Genomic DNA, 19,974 nt, shown 5'->3' on the forward strand with positions numbered 1-19,974 from the left:
TGTTGCCCATCACCCTAACAGGACCATGCTGTCCCTATACTCTTGCCAACTCACCTTTGAAAGCTTCCCATTTGCCAAGTCCCCCCCACTGCAGAGTCTCCCAATCGATCTCTGCAAGTTCCTGCCTAACGCTTCCAAACTCAGCCTTGCCCCATAAGTTGTGACCTTAACTCATGGGCTAGTCCTATCCTTCTCCATCACTATTTAAAAACTAATAGAATTACAGTCACTAGTCCCAAAATGGTCCAGCACTGACACTTCCCTAAGAGGATATCCAGTGTTGCATCTGCTCCAGTAAGCCCCTCCATATATTGGTTAAGGAAGCTTTCTTGGACACATTTAACAACGTCCAGCCCTTTACAGTAGGGGAGACCCAGTCAATACAAAGGAAGTTAAAATCTCCCACTAATACTACTGTATCAAACTTGTCCTCCAGTTATAACCTGCCAGACAATAACACAGCCAGAACAAGGGATGATAAACTGCACCCATCCCATTGGAAACTTCAGTTATAGCTCAACATGCAGCTTTGGCTGTGCAAAAGGGTTTGTACTGCAGGGATCAGATGTGCTTAAGTGTGAATCCAGTGGACAATGGACAGCAGATACTCCCAGCTGTAAAGGTACTGAGCACATTTTCACCTCCTTTTTGAATATTTATTATTAAATGTAACAATAAATGTCAGTTTCCTGTCGCTGCTCTACTTTCTGAAACTATACACATTTATACAAGTCAATGAGCCTTACCTCATCTTCCCAATATAATTTAAATTCTACCTTTTAGCTGTAACTTGTCAGACACTGACACACGCTGCAAAAGGAGCAATGAACTGCTCGCATCCTTTTGGAAACTTCAGTTATAGCTCAACGTGTGACTTTAGCTGTATGGAAGGCTTTGCATTGAACGGGTCAGAACGGCTCCAGTGTCAAGATAATGGGCAATGGACTGCACAAACCCCCAACTGTGAAGGTACTTGAAAACTTCATATTAACTTTAGTTTTTACATAAAATGCAAAGTTGTCAATAAAAGCAGGTTTATATCTGCAACATTTAAAGCTGAGAAAATATGTTATATTTAATGGTTCCATTTTTTAAATTCCAGTTATTATCTGTGAGAAACTGGTGCAACCTGAACAAGGAACAATAAACTGTTCCCATCCCATTGGATTCTTTAGTTACAGCTCAACATGTGAGTTCAGCTGTGCAGATGGGTTTCTACTGAATGGGTCAGATTGGTTACGTTGTCAAGCCACTGGGCAGTGGTCAGCACAAAACCCCGTTTGCAAAGGTACAAAGGAAATTTACATTAATTGCTAAATGATATGCATACTGTGATAGTTTTAACTCTCTAATATTTACCGGTAATAATGAGAAATATACAATAAATGTTACCTTCTAGTTTTCCCCAGTTTAAGTATTTTTTCTTCCAACAATTTGAAATCTTGTATTTCAGCCATAAAATGTCAAGATCTAATAAACCTTGAACAAGTGTCAATGAACTGCTCCAATCCCATTGAAGAATTCAGTTACAACTCAACGTGTTACTTTAGTTGTATTGATGGTTTTATACTAAATGGGTCAAATAGACTCCAGTGTCAAGCTAATGGACAGTGGACAGCACAGATTCCCAACTGTGAAGGTAAGAGGGAATATCTGACAAACCCTAAAACTGTCTATTAAACAAAGACTTCACACAAATCAATCTGCAATTGTTAAAAGCTTTCTAGGAACTGAAAAACATATAACTTCATTCACTCAAGAAATCTAAAAATCAGGGTAGTGAACTGGTACCTCACCATTGGAAAATTAATTAACATAGAAACACAGACATAGAAAATAGATGCAGGAGTAGGCCATTCGGCCCTTCGAGCCTGCACCGCCATTCAATATGATCATGGCTGATCATCCAACTCGGTATCCTGTACCTGCCTTCTCTCCATACCCCCTGATCCCTTTAGCCACAAGGGCCACATCTAACTCCCTCTTAAATATAGCCAATGAACTGGCCTCAACTACCTTCTGTGGCAGAGAATTCCAGAGATTCACCACTCTCTGTGTGAAAAAAGTTCTCCTCATCTCGGTCCTAAAAGATTTCCCCCTTATCCTTAAACTGTGACCCCTTGTTCTGGACTTCCCCAACATAGGGAACAATCTTCCAGCATCTAGCCTGTCCAACCCCTTAAGAATTTTGTAATTTTCTATAAGATCCCCCCTCAATCTTCTAAATTCTAGCGAGTACAAACCGAGTCTATCCAGTCTTTCTTCATATGAAAGTCCTGACATCCCAGGAATCAGTCTGGTGAACCTTCTCTGTACAACCTCTATGGCAAGAATGTCCTTCCTCAGATTAGGAGACCAAAACTGTACGCAATACTCCAGGTGTGGTCTCACCAAGACCCTATACAACTGCAGTAGAACCTCCCTGCTCCTATACTCAAATCCTTTTGCTGTGAATGCTAACATACCATTCGCCTTCTTCACTGCCTGCTGCACCTGCATGCCTACTTTTAATGACTGATGTACCATGACACCCAGGTCTCGTTGCATCTCCCCTTTTCCTAATCGGCCACCATTCAGATAATAGTCTACTTTCCTATTTTTGCCACCAAAGTGGATAACCTCACATTTATCCACATTATACTGCATCTGCCATGCATTTGCCCATTTACCCAGCTTATCCAAGTCACCTTGCAGCCACCGAGCATCCTCCTCACAGCTAACACTGCCCCCCAGCTTCGTGTCATCCGCAAACTTGGAGATGTTGCATTCAATTTCCTCATCCCGATCATTAATATCTATATCTATTATTACATAAAAGTCTGTGGCTGCCGCCTGACGTCCGTCCGTCCAGCTGCCGGCTGCCTTTCTTCCTTTTGATTCGTTTCCATCGTGTGATGTCACAATGCCCGATGTCCAATCGGAATGGATCCATTTACATGGACGGCTGCCAGCCGCCTTTCTTCCTTTGATTCCCTGCAACTCCGAAACCAGACGCAGAATCGCCGACATCTTTTCCATTTCAGTAGAGATTTCACTTTTCTTTCTAAGTATCCGGTCCTCATTGCATTTCGTCGTGTTTAAATACACGTTTTTAATCAAATCCTTCTTCCCCCCCCCCCCACCAATATTTCAAAAATAAACTGGCTTCTCACCCATAGAAGTAGCCCCAGCCCCTGGTGAACGTTTCATCATGTGATGTCACAATGCCCAATGCTCAAAGACATTGTTGTCATAGAGGGAGTAAATTCTTAAGTGGTTGTGGACAGGCTAGATGCAGGAAGATTGTTCCAGATGTTGGGGAAGTCCAGAACAAGGGGTCACAGTTTAAGGATAAAGGGTAAATCTTTTATGACCGAGATGAGAAAAACATTTTTCACACAGAGAGTGGTGACAGAATCTCTTGGGATTTTCTTTTACTTTGTATGTTAGCTCCATTTGGAATTCTCTGGAATTCACTGGCAGAGAAGGTAGTTGAGGACAGTTCATTGGCTATATTTAAGAGGGAGTTAGATGTGGCCCTTGTGGCTAAAGGGATCAGGGGGTATGGAGAGAAGACAGGTACAGGATACTGAGTTGAATGATCAGCCATGATCATATTGAATGGTTGTGCAGCCTCAAAGGGCCGAATGGCCTACTGCACTTAATTTCTATGTTTCCCTTTCCGCACCCTCTCCCTCTCTCACCCATTCCTCTCTCCCCACCCCCCTTCCCTCTATACCCCACCCCCTTCTTCCTACCCCTCTGTCCCTCTTCCATCACTCCCCCTACCCCTCTCCTCCTCCCTCCCCACTCTTCCACCTCTCCCCCCTTCCCCCTCCACTCTCCCTCCCCGCTCTTTCCCCTCTCTCCCCTCACCCCTCTCCTCCTCCCCTCCCTCCCCATACCCCCCTCCCCCACATCTCTCTCCCCATCCCCCCTCTCTCACCCCCTACTCTCACCGCACCCGTTCCCTCCCAAATCTGTCCCATTTCCTCCTCCTCCTTTCCCCTCCCCTCCCCTTTCTCATCCCCCCTCCCCCCAGCTGTGTGTTTGGGGGGTGGTTAATGTGAGTGTGATGCCGCAGCACCACCCCCCCCCCCCCCCCCCCCCCCCGCAAACGCCGTTGGGGATAGAGACCCAACGGGTCTGCACTTGGTTAGTATATCATAAATAGCTGGGGTCCCAGCACTGAGCCTTGTGGTACCCCACTAGTCACTGCCCGCTATTGTGAAATGGACCCGTTTACTCCTACTCTTTGCACATCCAAATGAATATGACAATGGTATGGAAGTTTTGGATGTGAAAGAGGAGATAAAAATAGGAGCGGGATGTTGCAGCACTGATTAGAGAGAACATTTTAGTTTTGTTCAGAGAAACTCTAAGGGGATAGTGGAATCAAGCGATATGGGTAGAAGGTAGACACGGGTTATTGATTGGGGACGATCAGTCATGATCACAATGAATGGCGGAGCAGGCTCCAAGGGCTGAATGGCCTTCTCCTGCACCTATTTTCTATGTTTCTAAACAGCAGAGGAACAGGTTCTTCGGCTCACTGAGTAAACGTCAATCATTCAAACTAGTTCTATGTTATGGGTAAAATGCAGAAAGGCATAAGAGAAGTCGGGTCAGTGTAGTGCGGGATTTTAATGTTTCCAATATTAAATGAGATTGCTAATGTTCCTTCAGAGATAAGTCAGGTAACCGAAGGCTGATGAGCCTTATGTCAGTGGTCATTGGAGAAAATCCGAAGGGATAGGATTTATGTACATTTGGAAAGGCAGGGACTAATCAGGAATAGTCAGCAAGCTTCTTTGCAGGTAAAATCCTGCCTCGCTAATTTGATTGATATTTATGAGGAGGTAATTAAGAAGACTGACCGATGAAGGAAAGCTGGTAGCCTTGACCCAGATGGGCTTTAGTTTGGCCTTTGATATCCCACTTGATAGGCTGGTCCAAAGAGATAAGGCACATGGCATTCAAGGCAAGCTGATTAATCTGATCCAAAATTGGCCTGGTGATGGAAGACAAAGGGTAATGTGCAGTGCAATGTTGCAGCATTCAGTGTTGAACCCTATACACAACTTGGATGTGAATATACAAGGAATGATTTGTAAGTTTGCAGATAACATAAAGGTTGATAGTGTTGTGAGCAAGGACGATTGTCCAAGGGTGCAGCAGGATACAGATCAGATGGAAAGTTGGTGGAAAATTGGCAGATGGAATTTAATTCTGAGGAATATTGATGAACAGAAAGACCTTGGGGTTCAATCCATTACAGAACATTAGATGGAATAGAGAATACAATCACCATGATTCAACCTTGATTTAGTTACGGAGCGATATTGGATAGGCTGGACTTGCCTTCCCTGGAGCAAAGAAGGCTGAGCGGTGACGATGGAGGAATATAACATTTTAAGAGGCATTGATAGTAACATAGTAAAAATCATTTTTCCCATGGTAGGGGTATCAAATACAAGAGGGCATATGTTTAACGTAAGAGGAAGGCATTTTAGATGAAATTTGAAGGCAAACATTTTATTATAAATTCAGAAGTGATGTATATCTGGAGGTCACTGCCAGTGAAAGTGGTGAAGTGGATACAGACACTAATTTAAGTCACATGTGGTGAGGATCTTGAATAGACACAGCAAAAAAGGAAATGGACTTAATGTTAGCAAATGGGATTACAGTAGATGGGCAAAAACATCCCATGAATATGGTGAGCCGAAGGGCCCCTTGCTTTGTGCCTTTATTGCTATAAAAGATCTGGATAATTGTTGTGTACAAATGAACCATATAAGCCACCATCGGATAATTATCAATCATTAAATGGATTTTCATTTGTAAATTTGTTTTTAAATTCTTCACTGAAAGTTAAATTTGCTTCCATGGTGCAGTAAGCTATCTAGATTAATGCATGTATTTACTATGGCTGGTGGAAAGTTAAAATCATGCCTTTTATTTCAGCTATAAACTGTCGCAAGTTGACAGAGCCAGTAAAAGGGGTAATGAACTGCTCCCATCCAATTAGAGACTTCAGTTATAGATCAACATGTGACTTTAGCTGCTCTAAAGGGTTTATACTGAATGGGACAGACCAGCTCCAGTGTCTAGCCACTGGCCAATGGACAGCACCAAGCCCCAACTGTAAAGGTAGCAAGGAAATTTACCTTAATTTTATAATAATATTTAAACCGATCACTATAGTTCTGCAATATTTAATATTAAATAATATACAACAAATCCTATCTTCTAATTTTCCTAATGTTAACAAAATTTCAGCTATAAATTGTCCAACACTCGTAAACCTTGACCAAGGCTCAATGAATTGTTCCCATCCCATTGACGAATTCAGTTACAACGCAACATGTGACTTTAGCTGCTCTGATGGGTTTATACTGAGAGGGTCAAACAGACTTCAGTGTCGAGCCAATGGACAGTGGACAGCAGAGATGCCCACCTGTAAAGGTAATAAGGAGAATCACACAAAATAACTTAATACAACTTACTTAATACTTACTTACTTACTTACTCACTTACTTACTTACTGCCTATTATGCCTCCTGGCATGTAGGGCAGCAACAAAGGTCCTCCACTCAGTAATGTTGATTACTTCAGTTGCTGTTTCCATAACATATTTGTTTTACGAGACAGGGTTGTTAGCCCTGTGCTCAACCTCCAACATGGAGGACCAGTGGATCGCTCCTTGTCTCGCCTCTACCCTTCGACCTGTCCAGCATGGGAGACCATAACAGGAGACGAATCTCCCGCTGGCATAGCTCTAGGGGTCTCTGAAACACACAAGCTCCCCAGCCACGACAAGGTTGCAATCCAACGGGGAGAATATTTTTTTAAAAAGCTAATTTTAAAATGTTGTAGCTATAGTTGTTGTTTTTTTCATTTCAAATCTGGTGTGTGAAATGGTATGAATTTGTTTAAGTTTACATGCCTCATCCTCCCAAATGCACAACTAATTTGAAAATTGCACTTTAGCAGTGACCTGCTAGACACTGTTACGCTTTTATCAAGTTGTAATGAACTGCTACTATCCTATTGGAGATTTCAGTTACAGCTCAAGCTGTGGCTTTAGTTCAATTGAAGAGTTTGTGCTGAGTGGGTTAGGGAGGCTTTGGTATTATTCTGATGGGAAATGGAAGGCCAACCCCAAAGGCAAAACATGCACTAACCATGTAATGCCAAACATGTTGCGCCCTTTTCCCCGCACTTTAATACCGGCCGAAATTATTCAATTGGTAGATTCTTTTTTCCAGTGATGCTATTTAAGTTTTATTTTCACGTCAACTTTCGCAAGCACTGCGCCTTTCCTGTGGTTCACCAGTGTAGTGCAGGGATCAGCAATGGGACTCTATATACAACTTAGATGTGAATATACAAGGTGTAATTTGAAGTTTGCAGATAACAGAAAAATTCATAGTAATCTGGGTGTCAGTAAGATTTTTCAAGATTACAGCAGGATATAGATCAGATGGAAAGTAGGGTGGAGCACTGGCAGATCGAATTTAATCCTGACAAGTGTGAGATGCTACATTTTGGGAAGGTTCAGATGGGACATATACCAGAAATGCTAGAACACTAAGGAAGAAAGCTAGGGATTGTAGATGAACAGGACCTGGGAATTCAAATCCACAGTTACCTGAATGGCAACATGGTAGATATGATGGTGAAGAAGGCATATGGCATGTTTTATTTCATTGGTTGAGGCATAGAATATGAAAATCCGGACATTTTGTTGCACCATTTTCCAAACGCAGGTTACACCACACTTGGAGTAATATGCATACTGTAGTTCTGACCAATACACTATAGGAAGGGTGTGGATGTGCTGGCAAGAGTGCAGAGGAAATTCACAATGACACAGCCTTGATTGGAAGACTAGTTACGGAGCGATATTAGATAGGCTGGGCTTGCCTTCCCTGGAGCAAAGGAGGCTGAGCGGTGACGATGGAGGAATGTAACATTTTAAGAGGCATTGATAGTAGGTAGTAAAAATCTTTTTTCCTATGGTAGGGTTATCAAATACAAGACGGCATATGTTTAACTTAAGAGGAAGGAATTTTAGAGAAAATTTGTTGGCAACATTTTATTATAAATTCAGAAGTGATGTATATCTGGAAGTCGCTGCCTGTGAAAGTGGTGAAGTGGATACAGGCACTAATTTAAGTCACATGTGGTGAGGGTCTTGAATAGACACAGTAAAAAAGGAAATGGACTTAATGTTAGCAAATGGGATTACAGTAGATGGGCAAAAACATCCCATGAATATGATGAGCCGAAGGACCCATTGCTTTGTGCCTATATTGCTCTAAAGGATCTGGATAATTGTTGTGTACAAATGAACCATATAAGCCACCATCGGATAATTATCATTCATTAAATGGATTTTCATTTGTAAATTTGTTTTAAAATTCTTCACTGAAAGTTAAATTTGCTTCCATGGTGCAGTAAGCTATCTAGATTAATGCATGTATTTACTATGGCTGGTGGAAAGTTAAAATCATGCCTTTTATTTCAGCTATAAACTGCAGTATGTTGACAGAGCCAGTAAAAGGGGTAATGAACTGCTCCCATCCAATTAGAGACTTCAGTTATAGATCAACATGTGACTTTAGCTGCTCTAAAGGGTTTATACTGAATGGGACAGACCAGCTCCAGTGTCAAGCCACTGGCCAATGGACAGCACCAAGCCCCAACTGTGAAGGTAGCAAGGATTTGACCTACATTTTTTAATAATATTTAAACCGATCACTATAGTTCTGCAATATTTAACATTAAATAATACACAACAAATCCTATCTTCTAATTTTCCTAATGTTAACAAAATTTCAGCCATTAATTGTCCAGCACTCGTAAACCTTGACCAAGGCTCAGTGAACTGTTCCCATCCCATTGACGAATTCAGTTACAACGCAACATGTGACTTTAGCTGCTCTGATGGGTTTATACTGAGAGGGTCAAACAGACTTCAGTGTCGAGCCAATGGACAGTGGACGGCAGAGATGCCCATCTGTAAAGGTAATAAGGAGAATCACACAAAATATCTTTATACAAAATAGCTAATTTTAAAATGATGAATTTAAAATGATTCTCATTTCGAATGCGGCGTGTGAAACTATATATTTGTTTAGGTTTACATGCCTCATCCTTCCAAATGCTCAACAGAGCTGTCACACTTTTATCAGGGGGCAATGAACTGCTACAATTCTATTGGAGATTTTAGTTACAGCTCAACCTATGGCTTTAGTTGAACTGAAGGGTTTGTGATGAGTGGGTTAGGGAGGCTTTGGTATTATACTGACGGAAAATGAAAGGTCAACCCAAAAGGCAAAACATGCACTAACCTTGTAATGCCAAACATGTTGCGCCCTTTTCCCTGCACTTTAATACCGGACAAAATTATTTAATTAGTGGGGGGTTTTTCAGTGATGCTATTTAAGTTTTATTTTCACTCCAACTTTTGCAAGCACTGCGCCTTTCCTCTGGTTAACCAGTGTAGTGCAGGGATCAGCGATAGGACTCTATATACAACTTGGATGTGAATATACGCGGTATAATTTGTAAGTTTTCATAGTAATCTGGGTGCAAGTAAGATTTTCCAAGATTACAGCAGGATATAGATCAGATGGAAAGTAGGGTGGAGCACTGGCAGATCGAATTTAATCCTGACAAGTGTGAGATACTACGTTTTGGGAAGGTTCAGATGGGACATATACCAGAAATGCTAGAGCACTAAGGAAGAAAGCTAGGGATTGTAGAGGAACAGCACCTGGGGTTTCAAATTCACAGCTGCCTGAAATGGCAACATGGTAGATATGATAGTGAAGAAGGCATACAGCATGTTTTATTTTATCGGTTGAGGCTTTGAATATGAAAATAACTCATCTCAACGCGTCCAAGATATCCTGAAATCAGAGGGAGATGAGCCCGAGGTTGTGGTACATATCGGTACCAATGACATAGATTAAAAAAAAGGAAGAGGTCCTGAAGGGAGGATTTAGGGAGTTGGGAGGAGAGTTAAGGAAAAGGACCAAAAAGGTAACAATCTCAGGATTACTGCCTGTGCCACGCGACAGTGAGAGTAGGAATGGAGCGAGGTGGAGGATCAATGCATGGCTGAAAGACTGGTGCAGAGGGCAGGGATTCAAGTTTCTGGATCATTGGGACTTCTTTTGGGGAAGGTGGGACCTGTACAGAAAGGATGGGTTGCACTTGAACCCGAGGGGGACCAATATCCTGCCGGGGAAATTTGCAAAGGCTACTGGGGAGACTTTAAACTAGAATGGTTGGGGCGAGGGACTCAAATGTAGAAAGCTAGTAGACAGAATGGGAGGCAGGAAGCAGAAAAGGGAAGCACTCGGGCACAAGAGAAAGAGAACTAAAAGGAAATAAACAGAGAATAAGAGGCGGGGGGTTTCTTAAATGTGCATATTTTAATTCTAGGAGCATTGTAAGAAATGTGGATGAGCTTAGAGTCTGGATAGGCACCTGGAAGTATGATGCTGTGGCGATCAGTGAAACATGGTTGCAGGAGGGCTGTGATTGGAAACTAAATATTCCAGGATTTCGTTGCTTCAGGTGTGATAGAATTGGAGGGGCAAGAGGTGGAGGTGTTGCATTACTAGTCAGGGAAGATATTACAGCAGTGCTTTGGCAGGATAGATTGGAGGGCTCATCTAGGGAGGCTATTTGGGTGGAACTGAGAAGTGGGAAAGGGGTAGCAACACTTATAGGGGTGTATTATAGACCGCCAAACGGGGAATGAGAATTGGAAGAGCAAATATGTAAGGAGATAGCAGATATTAGTAGTAAGCACAAAGTAGTGATTGTGGGAGATTTCAACTTTCCACACATAGACGGGAAACACATTCGGTAAATGGGCTGGATGGTTTGGAGTTTGTAAATTGTGTGCAGGATAGTTTTTTGCAGCAATGCATAGAGGTACCTACTAGAGGAGGGGCAGTGTTGGACCACCTGTTAGGAAATGAGACGGGACAGGTGGCGGAGGTATGCGTTGGGGAGCACTTCGGGCCCAGTGATCACAATACCATTAGTTTCAATATAATTATGGAGAGGGTCAGAACTGGACCTAGGGTTGAGATTTTTGATTGGAGAAAGGCTAACTTTGATGAGATGCGAAATGATTTAAAAGGAGTGAACTGGGACATTTTGTTTTATGGGAAGGATGTAGAAGAGAAATGGAGGACATGTATAGGGGGAATTTTAAGAGTACAGAATCTTTATGTTCCTGTTCGGTTGAAAGGAAAGTAAAAAGTGGAAAGAGCCCTGGTTTTCAAGGGAAATTGGACATCTTGTTCGGAAAAAGAGGGAGATCTACAATAATTATAGGCAGCATGAAGTAAATGAGGTAAATGAGGAGTATAAGGAATGTAAAAAGAATCTTAAGAAATAAATTAGAAAAGCTAAAAGAAGACATGAGGTTGCTTTGGCAAGTAAGGTGAAAGTAAATCCAAAGGGTTTCTACAGCTATATTAATAGCAAAAGGATAACGAGTGATAAAATTGGTCCATTGGAGAGACAGAGTGGACAGCTATCTGCAGAGCCAAAAGAGATGGGGGAGATATTGAACAATTTATTTTTGTTGGTATTCACCAAGGAGAAGGATATTGAATTGTATGAGGTAATGGAAACTAGTAGAGTAGCTATGGATACTATGAGTTTCAAAGTAAAAGAAGTACAGACACTTTTGAAAAATATAAAAGTGGATAAGTCTCCAGGTCCTGACAGGATATTCCCTAGGACATTGAGGGAAGTTAGTGTAGAAATAGCCGGGGCTATGACAGAAATATTTCAAATGTCATTAGAAACGGGAATAGTCCCCGAGGATTGGCATACTGCGCATGTTGTTCCATTGTTTAAAAAGGGTTCTAAGAGTAAACCTAGCAATTATAGGCCTGTTAGTTTGACTTCAGCGGTGGGCAAATTAATGGAAAAGATACTTAGAGATAATATATATAAGCATCTGGATAAACGGGGCTGATTGGGAACAGTCAACATGGATTTGTGCCTGGAAGGTCATGTTTGACTAATCTTCTTGAATTTTTTGAAGAGGTTACTAGGGAAATTGACAAGGGTAAAGCAGTGGATGTTGTCTATATGGACTTTAGTAAGGCCTTTGACAAGGTTCCTCGTGGAAGATTGGTTAAGAAGGTTCAACTGTTGGGTATAAATGCAGGAGTAGCAAGATGGATTCAACAGTGGCTGAATGGGAGAAGCCAGAGGGTAATGGTGGATGGTTGTTTGTTGGGTTGGAGGCAGGTGACTAGTGGGGTGCCTCAGGGATCGGTGTTGGGTCCTTTGTTGTTTGACATGTACATCAATGATCTGGATGAAGGTGTGGTAAATTGGATTAGTAAGTATGCAGATGATACCAAGATAGGGTGTGTTGTGGATAATGAAGAGGATTTCCAAAGTCTACAGAGTGATTTAGGCCATTTGGAAGAATGGGCTGAAAGATGGCAGATGGAGTTTAATGCTGATAAATGTGAGGTGCTACACCTTGGCAGGACAAATCAAAATAGGACGTACATGGTAAATGGTAGAGAATTGAAGAATACAGTTGAACAGAGGGATCTGGGAATAACCCTGCATAGTTCCTTGAAGGTGGAATCTCATATAGATAGGGTGGTAAATAAAGCTTTTGGTATGCTAGCCTTTATAAATCAGAACATTGAGTATAGAAGCTGGGATGTAATGTTAAAATTGTACAAGGCATTGGTGAGACCAAATCTGGAGTATGGTGTACAATTTTGCTCGCCCAATTATAGGAAGGATGTCAACAAAATAGAGAGAGTACAGAGGAGATTTACTAGAATGTTGCCTGGGTTTCAACAACTAAGTTACAGAGAAAGGTTGAATGAGTTAGGTCTTTATTCTCTGGAGCGCAGAAGGTTAAGGGGGGACTTGATAGAGGTCTTTAAAATGATGAGAGGGATAGACAGAGTTGATGTGGCCAAGCTTTTCCCTTTGAGAATAGGGAAGATTCAAACAAGAGGACATGACTTCAGAATTAAGGGATAGAAGTTTAGGGGTAACATGAGGGGGAACTTCTTTACTCAGAGCGTGGTAGCGGTGTGGAATGAGTTTCCAGTGGAAGTGGTGGAGGCAGGTTCGTGGGTATAATTTAAAAATAAATTGGATAGGCATATGGATGAGAAGGGAATGGAGGGTTATGTTATGAGTGCAGGCAGGTGGGACTAAGGGGAAAAGGTCGTTCGGCATGGACTTGTAGGGCCAAGATGGCCTGTTTCCGTGCTGTAATTGTTATATGGTTATATGGTTAAAAAATCCGGACATTTTGTTGCACCATTTGCAAAACGCAGGTTACACCACACTTGGAGTAATATGCATACGGCAGTTTATAGCTGAAATAAAAGGCATGATTTTAACTTTCCACCAGCCATAGTAAATACATGCATTAATCTAGATAGCTTACTGCACCATGGAAGCAAATTTAACTTTCAGTGAAGAATTTTAAAACAAATTTACAAATGAAAATCCATTTAATGATTGATAATTATACGATGGTGGCTTATATGGTTCATTTGTACGCAACAATTATCCAGATCTTTTAGAGCAATATAGGCACAAAGTAATGGGTCCTTCGGCTCATCATATTCATGGGATGTTTTTGCCCATCTACTGTAATCCCATTTGCTAACATTAAGATCATTTCCTTTTATGCAAATAAATATTTTTGATCATAGTTCTGATCAATACATTATAGGAAGGGTGTGGATGTGCTGGCAAGAGTGCAGAGGAAATTCACAATGACACAGCCTGGATTGGAAGACTAGTTACGGAGCGATATTAGATAGGCTGGGCTTGTGTTCCCTGGAGCAAAGGAGGCTGAGCGGTGACGATAAAAGAATGTAACATTTTAAGAGGCATTGATAATAAGGCAGTAAAAATCATTTTTCCCATGGTAGGGGTATCAAATACAAGACGGCATATGTTTAACTTAAGAGGAAGGAATTTTAGAGGAAATTTGAAGGCAAACATTATTTTATAAATTCAGAAGTGATATATATCTGGAAGTCGCTGCCTGTGAAAGTGGTGAAATGGATACAGACACTAATTTCAGTCACATGTGGTGAGGGTCTTGAATAGACACAGTAAAAAAGGAAATGGACTTAATGTTAGCAAATGGGATTACAGTAGATGGGCAAAAACATTCCATGAATATGATGAGCCGAAGGACCCATTGCTTTGTGCCTATATTGCTCTAAAAGATCTGGATAATTGTTGTGTACAAATGAACCATATAAGCCAGCATCGTATAATTATCATTCATTAAATGGATTTTCATTTGTAAATTTGTTTTTAAATTCTTCACTGAAAGTTACATTTGCTTCCATGGTGCAGTAAGCTATCTAGATTAATGCATGTATTTACTATGGCTGGTGGAAAGTTAAAATCATGCCTTTTATTTCAGCTGTAAACTGCAGTATGTTGACAGAGCCAGTAAAAGGGGTAATGAACTGCTCCCATCCAATTAGAGACTTCAGTTATAGATCAACATGTGACTTTAGCTGCTCTAAAGGGTTTATACTGAATGGGACAGACCAGCTCCAGTGTCAAGCCACTGGCCAATGGACAGCACCAAGCCCCAACTGTAAAGGTAGCAAGGAAATTTACCTTCATTTTTTAATAATATTTAAACCGATAACTATAGTTCTGCAATATTTAATATTAAATAATATACAACAAATCCTATCTTCTAATTTTCCTAATGTTAACAAAATTTCAGCCATAAATTGTTCAGCACTCGTAAACCTTGACCAAGGCTCAATGAACTGTTCCCATCCCATTGACGAATTCAGTTACAACTCAACATGTGACTTTAGCTGCTCTGATGGGTTTATACTGAGAGGGTCAAACAGACTTCAGTGTCGAGCCAATGGACAGTGGACAGCAGAGATGCCCATCTGTAAAGGTAATAAGGAGAATCACACAAAATATCTTTATACAAAATAGCTAATTTTAAAATGATGAAGTTATAGTTGGTTTCTCATTTCCAATGCGGCGTGTGAAACTATATATTTGTTTAGGTTTACATGCCTCATCCTTCCAAATGCTCAACAGAGCTGTCACACTTTTATCAGGGGGCAATGAACTGCTCCAATTCTATTGGAGATTTTAGTTACAGCTCAACCTATGGCTTTAGTTGAACTGAAGGGTTTGTGATGAGTGGGTTAGGGAGGCTTTGGTATTATACTGACGGAAAATGAAAGGTCAAACCAAAAGGCAAAACATGCACTAACCATGTAATGCCAAACATGTTGCGCCCTTTTCCCTGCACTTTAATACCGGACAAAATTATTTAATTAGTGGGGGGATTTTCAGTGATGTTATTTAAGTTTTATTTTCACTCCAACTTTTGCAAGCACTGCGCCTTTCCTCTGGTTAACCAGTGTAGTGCAGGGATCAGCGATGGGACTCTATATACAACTTGGATGTGAATATACAAGGTATAATTTGTAACTTTTCATAGTAATCTGGGTGCAAGTAAGATTTTCCAAGATTACAGCAGGATATAGATCAGATGGAAAGTAGGGTGGAGCACTGGCAGATCGAATTTAATCCTGACAAGTGTGAGATACTACATTTTGGGAAGGTTCAGATGGGACATATACCAGAAATGCTAGAGCACTAAGGAAGAAAGCTAGGGATTGTAGAGGAACAGGACCTGGGGTTTCAAATCCACAGCTGCCTGAAATGGCAACATGGTAGATATGATAGTGAAGAAGGCATACAGCATGTTTTATTTCATCGGTTGAGGCTTAGAATATGAAAATCCGGACATTTTGTTGCACCATTTGCAAAACGCAGGTTACACCACACTTGGAGCTAATCTTAAAATGTTGAAGTTATAGTTGGTTTCCCATTTCCAATGTGGAGTGTGAAACTATATATTTGTTTATGTTTACATGCCTCATCCTTCCAAATGCTCATCTGAGCTGTCACACTTTTATCAGGGGGCAATGAACTGTAATCCCATTTGCTAACATTAAGTCAATTTCCTTTTTTGCTGTGTCTATTCAAGACCCTCACCACATGTGACTTAAATTAGTGCCTGTATCCACTTCACTGCTTTCACTGGCAGCGACTTTCAGATATACATCACTTCTGAAATTATAAAAAATGTTTGCCATCAAATTTCCTCTAAAATTCCTTCCTCTTACGTTAAACATATGCTCTCTTGTATTTGATGCCCCTACCATGGGAAAACATTTTTTATCATTCATTAAATGGATTTTCATTTGTTAATTTGTTTTTAAATACTTCACTGAAGGATAAATTTGCTTCCATGGTGCAGTAAGCTATCTAGATTAATGCATGTATTTACTATGGCTGGTGGAAAGTTAAAATCATACCTTTTATTTCAGCTATAAACTGCAGTATGTTGACAGAGCCAGTAAAAGGGGTAATGAACTGCTCCCATCCAATTAGAGACTTCAGTTATAGATCAACATGTGACTTTAGCTGCTCTAAAGGGTTTATACTGAATGGGACAGACCAGCTCCAGTGTCAAGCCACTGGCCAATGGACAGCACCAAGCCCCAACTGTAAAGGTAGCAAGGAAATTTACATTCATTTTTTAATAATATTTAAACCGATAACTATAGTTCTGCAATATTTAATATTAAATAATACACAACAAATCCTATCTTCTAATTTTCCTAATGTTAACAAAATTTCAGCCATAAATTGTTCAGCACTCGTAAACCTTGACCAAGGCTCAATGAACTGTTCCCATCCCATTGACGAATTCAGTTACAACGCAACATGTGACTTTAGCTGCTCTGATGGGTTTATACTGAGAGGGTCAAACAGACTTCAGTGTCGAGCCAATGGACAGTGGACAGCAGAGATGCCCACCTGTAAAGGTAATAAGGAGAATCACACAAAATATCTTTATACAAAATAGCTAATTTTAAAATGATGAAGTTATAGTTGGTTTCTCATTTCCAATGTGGAGTGTGAAACTATATATATACCGGACAAAATTTGTAGATTTTTTTAGTTTTGTTATTTAAGTTTTATTTTCACATGACTACTTTTGCAAACTCTGGTTAATCAGTGGATAATGAACATAGGTATGGTTTGGAATCTTATCTTTAATGGCTGGTGAGTTGATTGCCAGGTAGGTGACACAAAAAACTGCAGATGTTGGAATCCTGTGGGAAAAAGGTCAGGCATCATCAGTGGAGGGAAATGGACAGATGCTGTTTTGTGTCGGGACCCTTCTTCAGATACCTCTATCTTCCCACAGCAGTTTCTGTTTGATAGATATGCGATTCTTAAAATTGTGGTGCCTCACTGATTGTTTGTAGAGTTGCTGCCTCACAGCACCAGAGAGCAAGGTTCAATCCTGCCGCCAGCAACTGTGTATGTAGAATTTTCACATTCACTTTCTGACTACATGGGTTACCTCCAGATGCTCCAATTTCCTCCCACATTCCAATGTCATGGGTTGGTAGTTTACTTGGCCAGTGTAAATTGCTCCTCGGGTGTAGGTGAGTGGTAGTATTTGGGGTGAGATAGTTACAATGTGGGGAGAATACTAAAATTGGATTAATGTAGAATTAGTGCAAATGAGTGGTTGATGGTCAATGCAGATCTGGTGGGTTGAAGCCACTTCCATACTGTTTGCCAATCTAACTCTAAAATGGCTGAAAGGCAACGGTGAGCTCTGCGATCAGACTCTCCATTGAACTTACTTCCTCAGAAGTTTGAGGGGATTGAGTATGTAGCTGAATACTCTATTGGACAGTTATAGGTGTATGGTGGAGAGGAGAGCACACTGACTGGTTGCATCATGAACGGGTTTGGTAACTCGAAGCCCAAGGATGAAGGCTGCTGCAGAAAGTGGTGGGCATGGCCCGGTCAATGGCAATCATGGTAAGAACATCATAAAAACCTTGATAACAAAAAATATTGTGAAGGAAAAACAAGAAGTGAAAAACAGGAAGTGCTGGCCATTGCCCGGTCCAGCTGGATTTTTGATTTCCTCACCATCTAAGGGAACTAGAGGAAGTGCTGATTGATGTAGGCAACGACTATTATAAAAGACCCACACCCCCTTGGCCATGCTCTCCTCTTGCTTTTACCATCGGAAATAAGGTACAGGGTTCCAGGAACCATGACCTCCAGGTTCAAGAACAGCATCCTCCTAGCAACCTCTTCCTCAAGTTCTTGAACCACAGTGCATAACACTAACCATAACCCGACCTCAGTACTGATTTACTATGGAGTTTGAATAGGTGGCATTACATGCTTTGGTTTGGCACTATTATAGTCTGGTTACCTAGTGTTATTGATCGTTTATTATATCATTGACTATTGTATATTTATTTGTTCTGTTTCTCTGCTTGTGAAGCTGTAGCAAGTAAAACTCGTATTAGACAACTATACGCTCGTTACTCTTTACATTAGTGGCCCGTAATTTGATCATGTGATGAAAATTGAGTAAGTGCAGCTGAGTTGTTTGAATGGTTGAAATTATATTTTAAATATAACTAAATATTTTAAATAATTTGTATGCCTTATAACTATACCTTTAAAATTGCTTTTGCGAGGTTGCTGGTAGTCAGAGGATCTTGGCAAACTATTCAAAAGGCTTCACAATTGGCAAACTGTCAAAGGATGTCAGGGTATTCCAGAGAAATACAAATAAGAAGCAGATGTAGGACACTTGGTCCCTTGAGTCTGCTTAAAAACACATTTCCTGCTTTCTTCCTGCAGAGCACACAAGATACAATAGCTGAGGCTGACTCACTGGTCAGCCCCATTACTTTCGGATGCAGAGGGTCACTTCATTTGGCCTTCCACATCCAAGAAAAGTAAGTTTTGGCCTGGCAGGAAGGCTGCAAGTCTTAGAAGCTGGCTGGATCCCGAGTGTGATATGGTCGATTGTATGCACTCATTTACCTTTCTGCTTCAGGGGTAGGCTACTGGATGTGCATCACCGTGTTCATAGCATGATAGTGATACAATGTGGAAACATGCCCTATTATAGTCATATTGATGTTTACTGAGCAATAAATAGACCTGTAAACTGTGCGTATGCAGGGTTCTCTTGCCAAAGTGCCTGTCCAGCATCTGCAGAACAGATTAATTATCGGACATCTGTGTCATACCCGAGTACAAATTACATTGAAGCTTATCCACCAGTGGTTATCCACTATCCGATCGCTCTGAAATCCTAAAGAAAGACGCAAAATGCTTGCGTAAGTTAGCAGATTTGTAGAACATGGATAGGCAACATCTTGGGTCTTAAATTAGGAAATGGGATGTGAAAAGCCATTGATAAATGCAATGTCTGCATCTTTTAGGTCAAACATTGGACAATGTATTTGGCAATGGTAATGCTGACGAGGTTTGTGATGAACACAGATGCATCATTTGGGGCAGTTGCACTGGTGTCAGATAGTATCTCATTAGGGCAAATTCTACTGAGAAAGAAGTTGAAAGCATTACTTGGATATTGAAGTGAGCAACAAAGGTGATTTGGGAAATATTATAACATGTATTTTTTGGAGCGTAATGATTTAAGATGACTGTTTTGAAATGTTCAACTTTCTGAAAGGATTTCTTGGGAATATCATTCACACCAAAGAAAAGTTGAATAGCAGAATAAAAAATGAGAAATATAAAGAGATACATTTTCACCCACAAGTAGCTCAAGTGTCAGGAGACTGCTGCTCCTGTTTTTGCTAGTTTGTGATTGTAAAATAAACTGCCACGAAAGCCTGCTGCAGTGAACAGTACACTCTAGCTGTGGTAAGAAGGAATCAATGGAATGATCAAAGGTAGTGTACGGGGATATATAAAAATGAGTGGATTGACGGATTTTAACCTGTTCCAAAATTGTTTGGCTGGCTATGAATTGTTCTGTAACTTTTCATTCCTCCAGTTTCCCTCTCCCCTGACAGTCTGAAGAATGATCTCAACCCG

General features: G+C 40.8%; 1 protein-coding gene across 1 annotated transcript in view; it reads left to right on the plus strand.

Annotated features, from left to right (window-relative positions):
• The window catches only part of LOC129701153 (P-selectin-like), a 38,518-nt gene extending 21,552 nt beyond the window's left edge, over positions 1–16,966 (plus strand). The window contains exons 12-23 of the mRNA XM_055642200.1: positions 437–622; positions 784–969; positions 1,103–1,288; positions 1,454–1,639; positions 5,947–6,132; positions 6,262–6,447; positions 8,513–8,698; positions 8,827–9,012; positions 14,450–14,635; positions 14,765–14,950; positions 16,404–16,589; positions 16,719–16,966. Coding sequence (XP_055498175.1) covers positions 437–622; positions 784–969; positions 1,103–1,288; positions 1,454–1,639; positions 5,947–6,132; positions 6,262–6,447; positions 8,513–8,698; positions 8,827–9,012; positions 14,450–14,635; positions 14,765–14,950; positions 16,404–16,589; positions 16,719–16,945 — 2,273 coding nt within the window. The 3' untranslated portion in view covers positions 16,946–16,966. The remainder of the gene's footprint in view (positions 1–436; positions 623–783; positions 970–1,102; positions 1,289–1,453; positions 1,640–5,946; positions 6,133–6,261; positions 6,448–8,512; positions 8,699–8,826; positions 9,013–14,449; positions 14,636–14,764; positions 14,951–16,403; positions 16,590–16,718) is intronic.
• Positions 16,967–19,974: the final 3,008 nt, after the last annotated feature.

The sequence above is a fragment of the Leucoraja erinacea genome, chromosome 10 (genome assembly GCF_028641065.1).
Source record: "Leucoraja erinacea ecotype New England chromosome 10, Leri_hhj_1, whole genome shotgun sequence".
Classification (NCBI taxonomy): Eukaryota; Metazoa; Chordata; class Chondrichthyes; order Rajiformes; family Rajidae; genus Leucoraja; species Leucoraja erinaceus.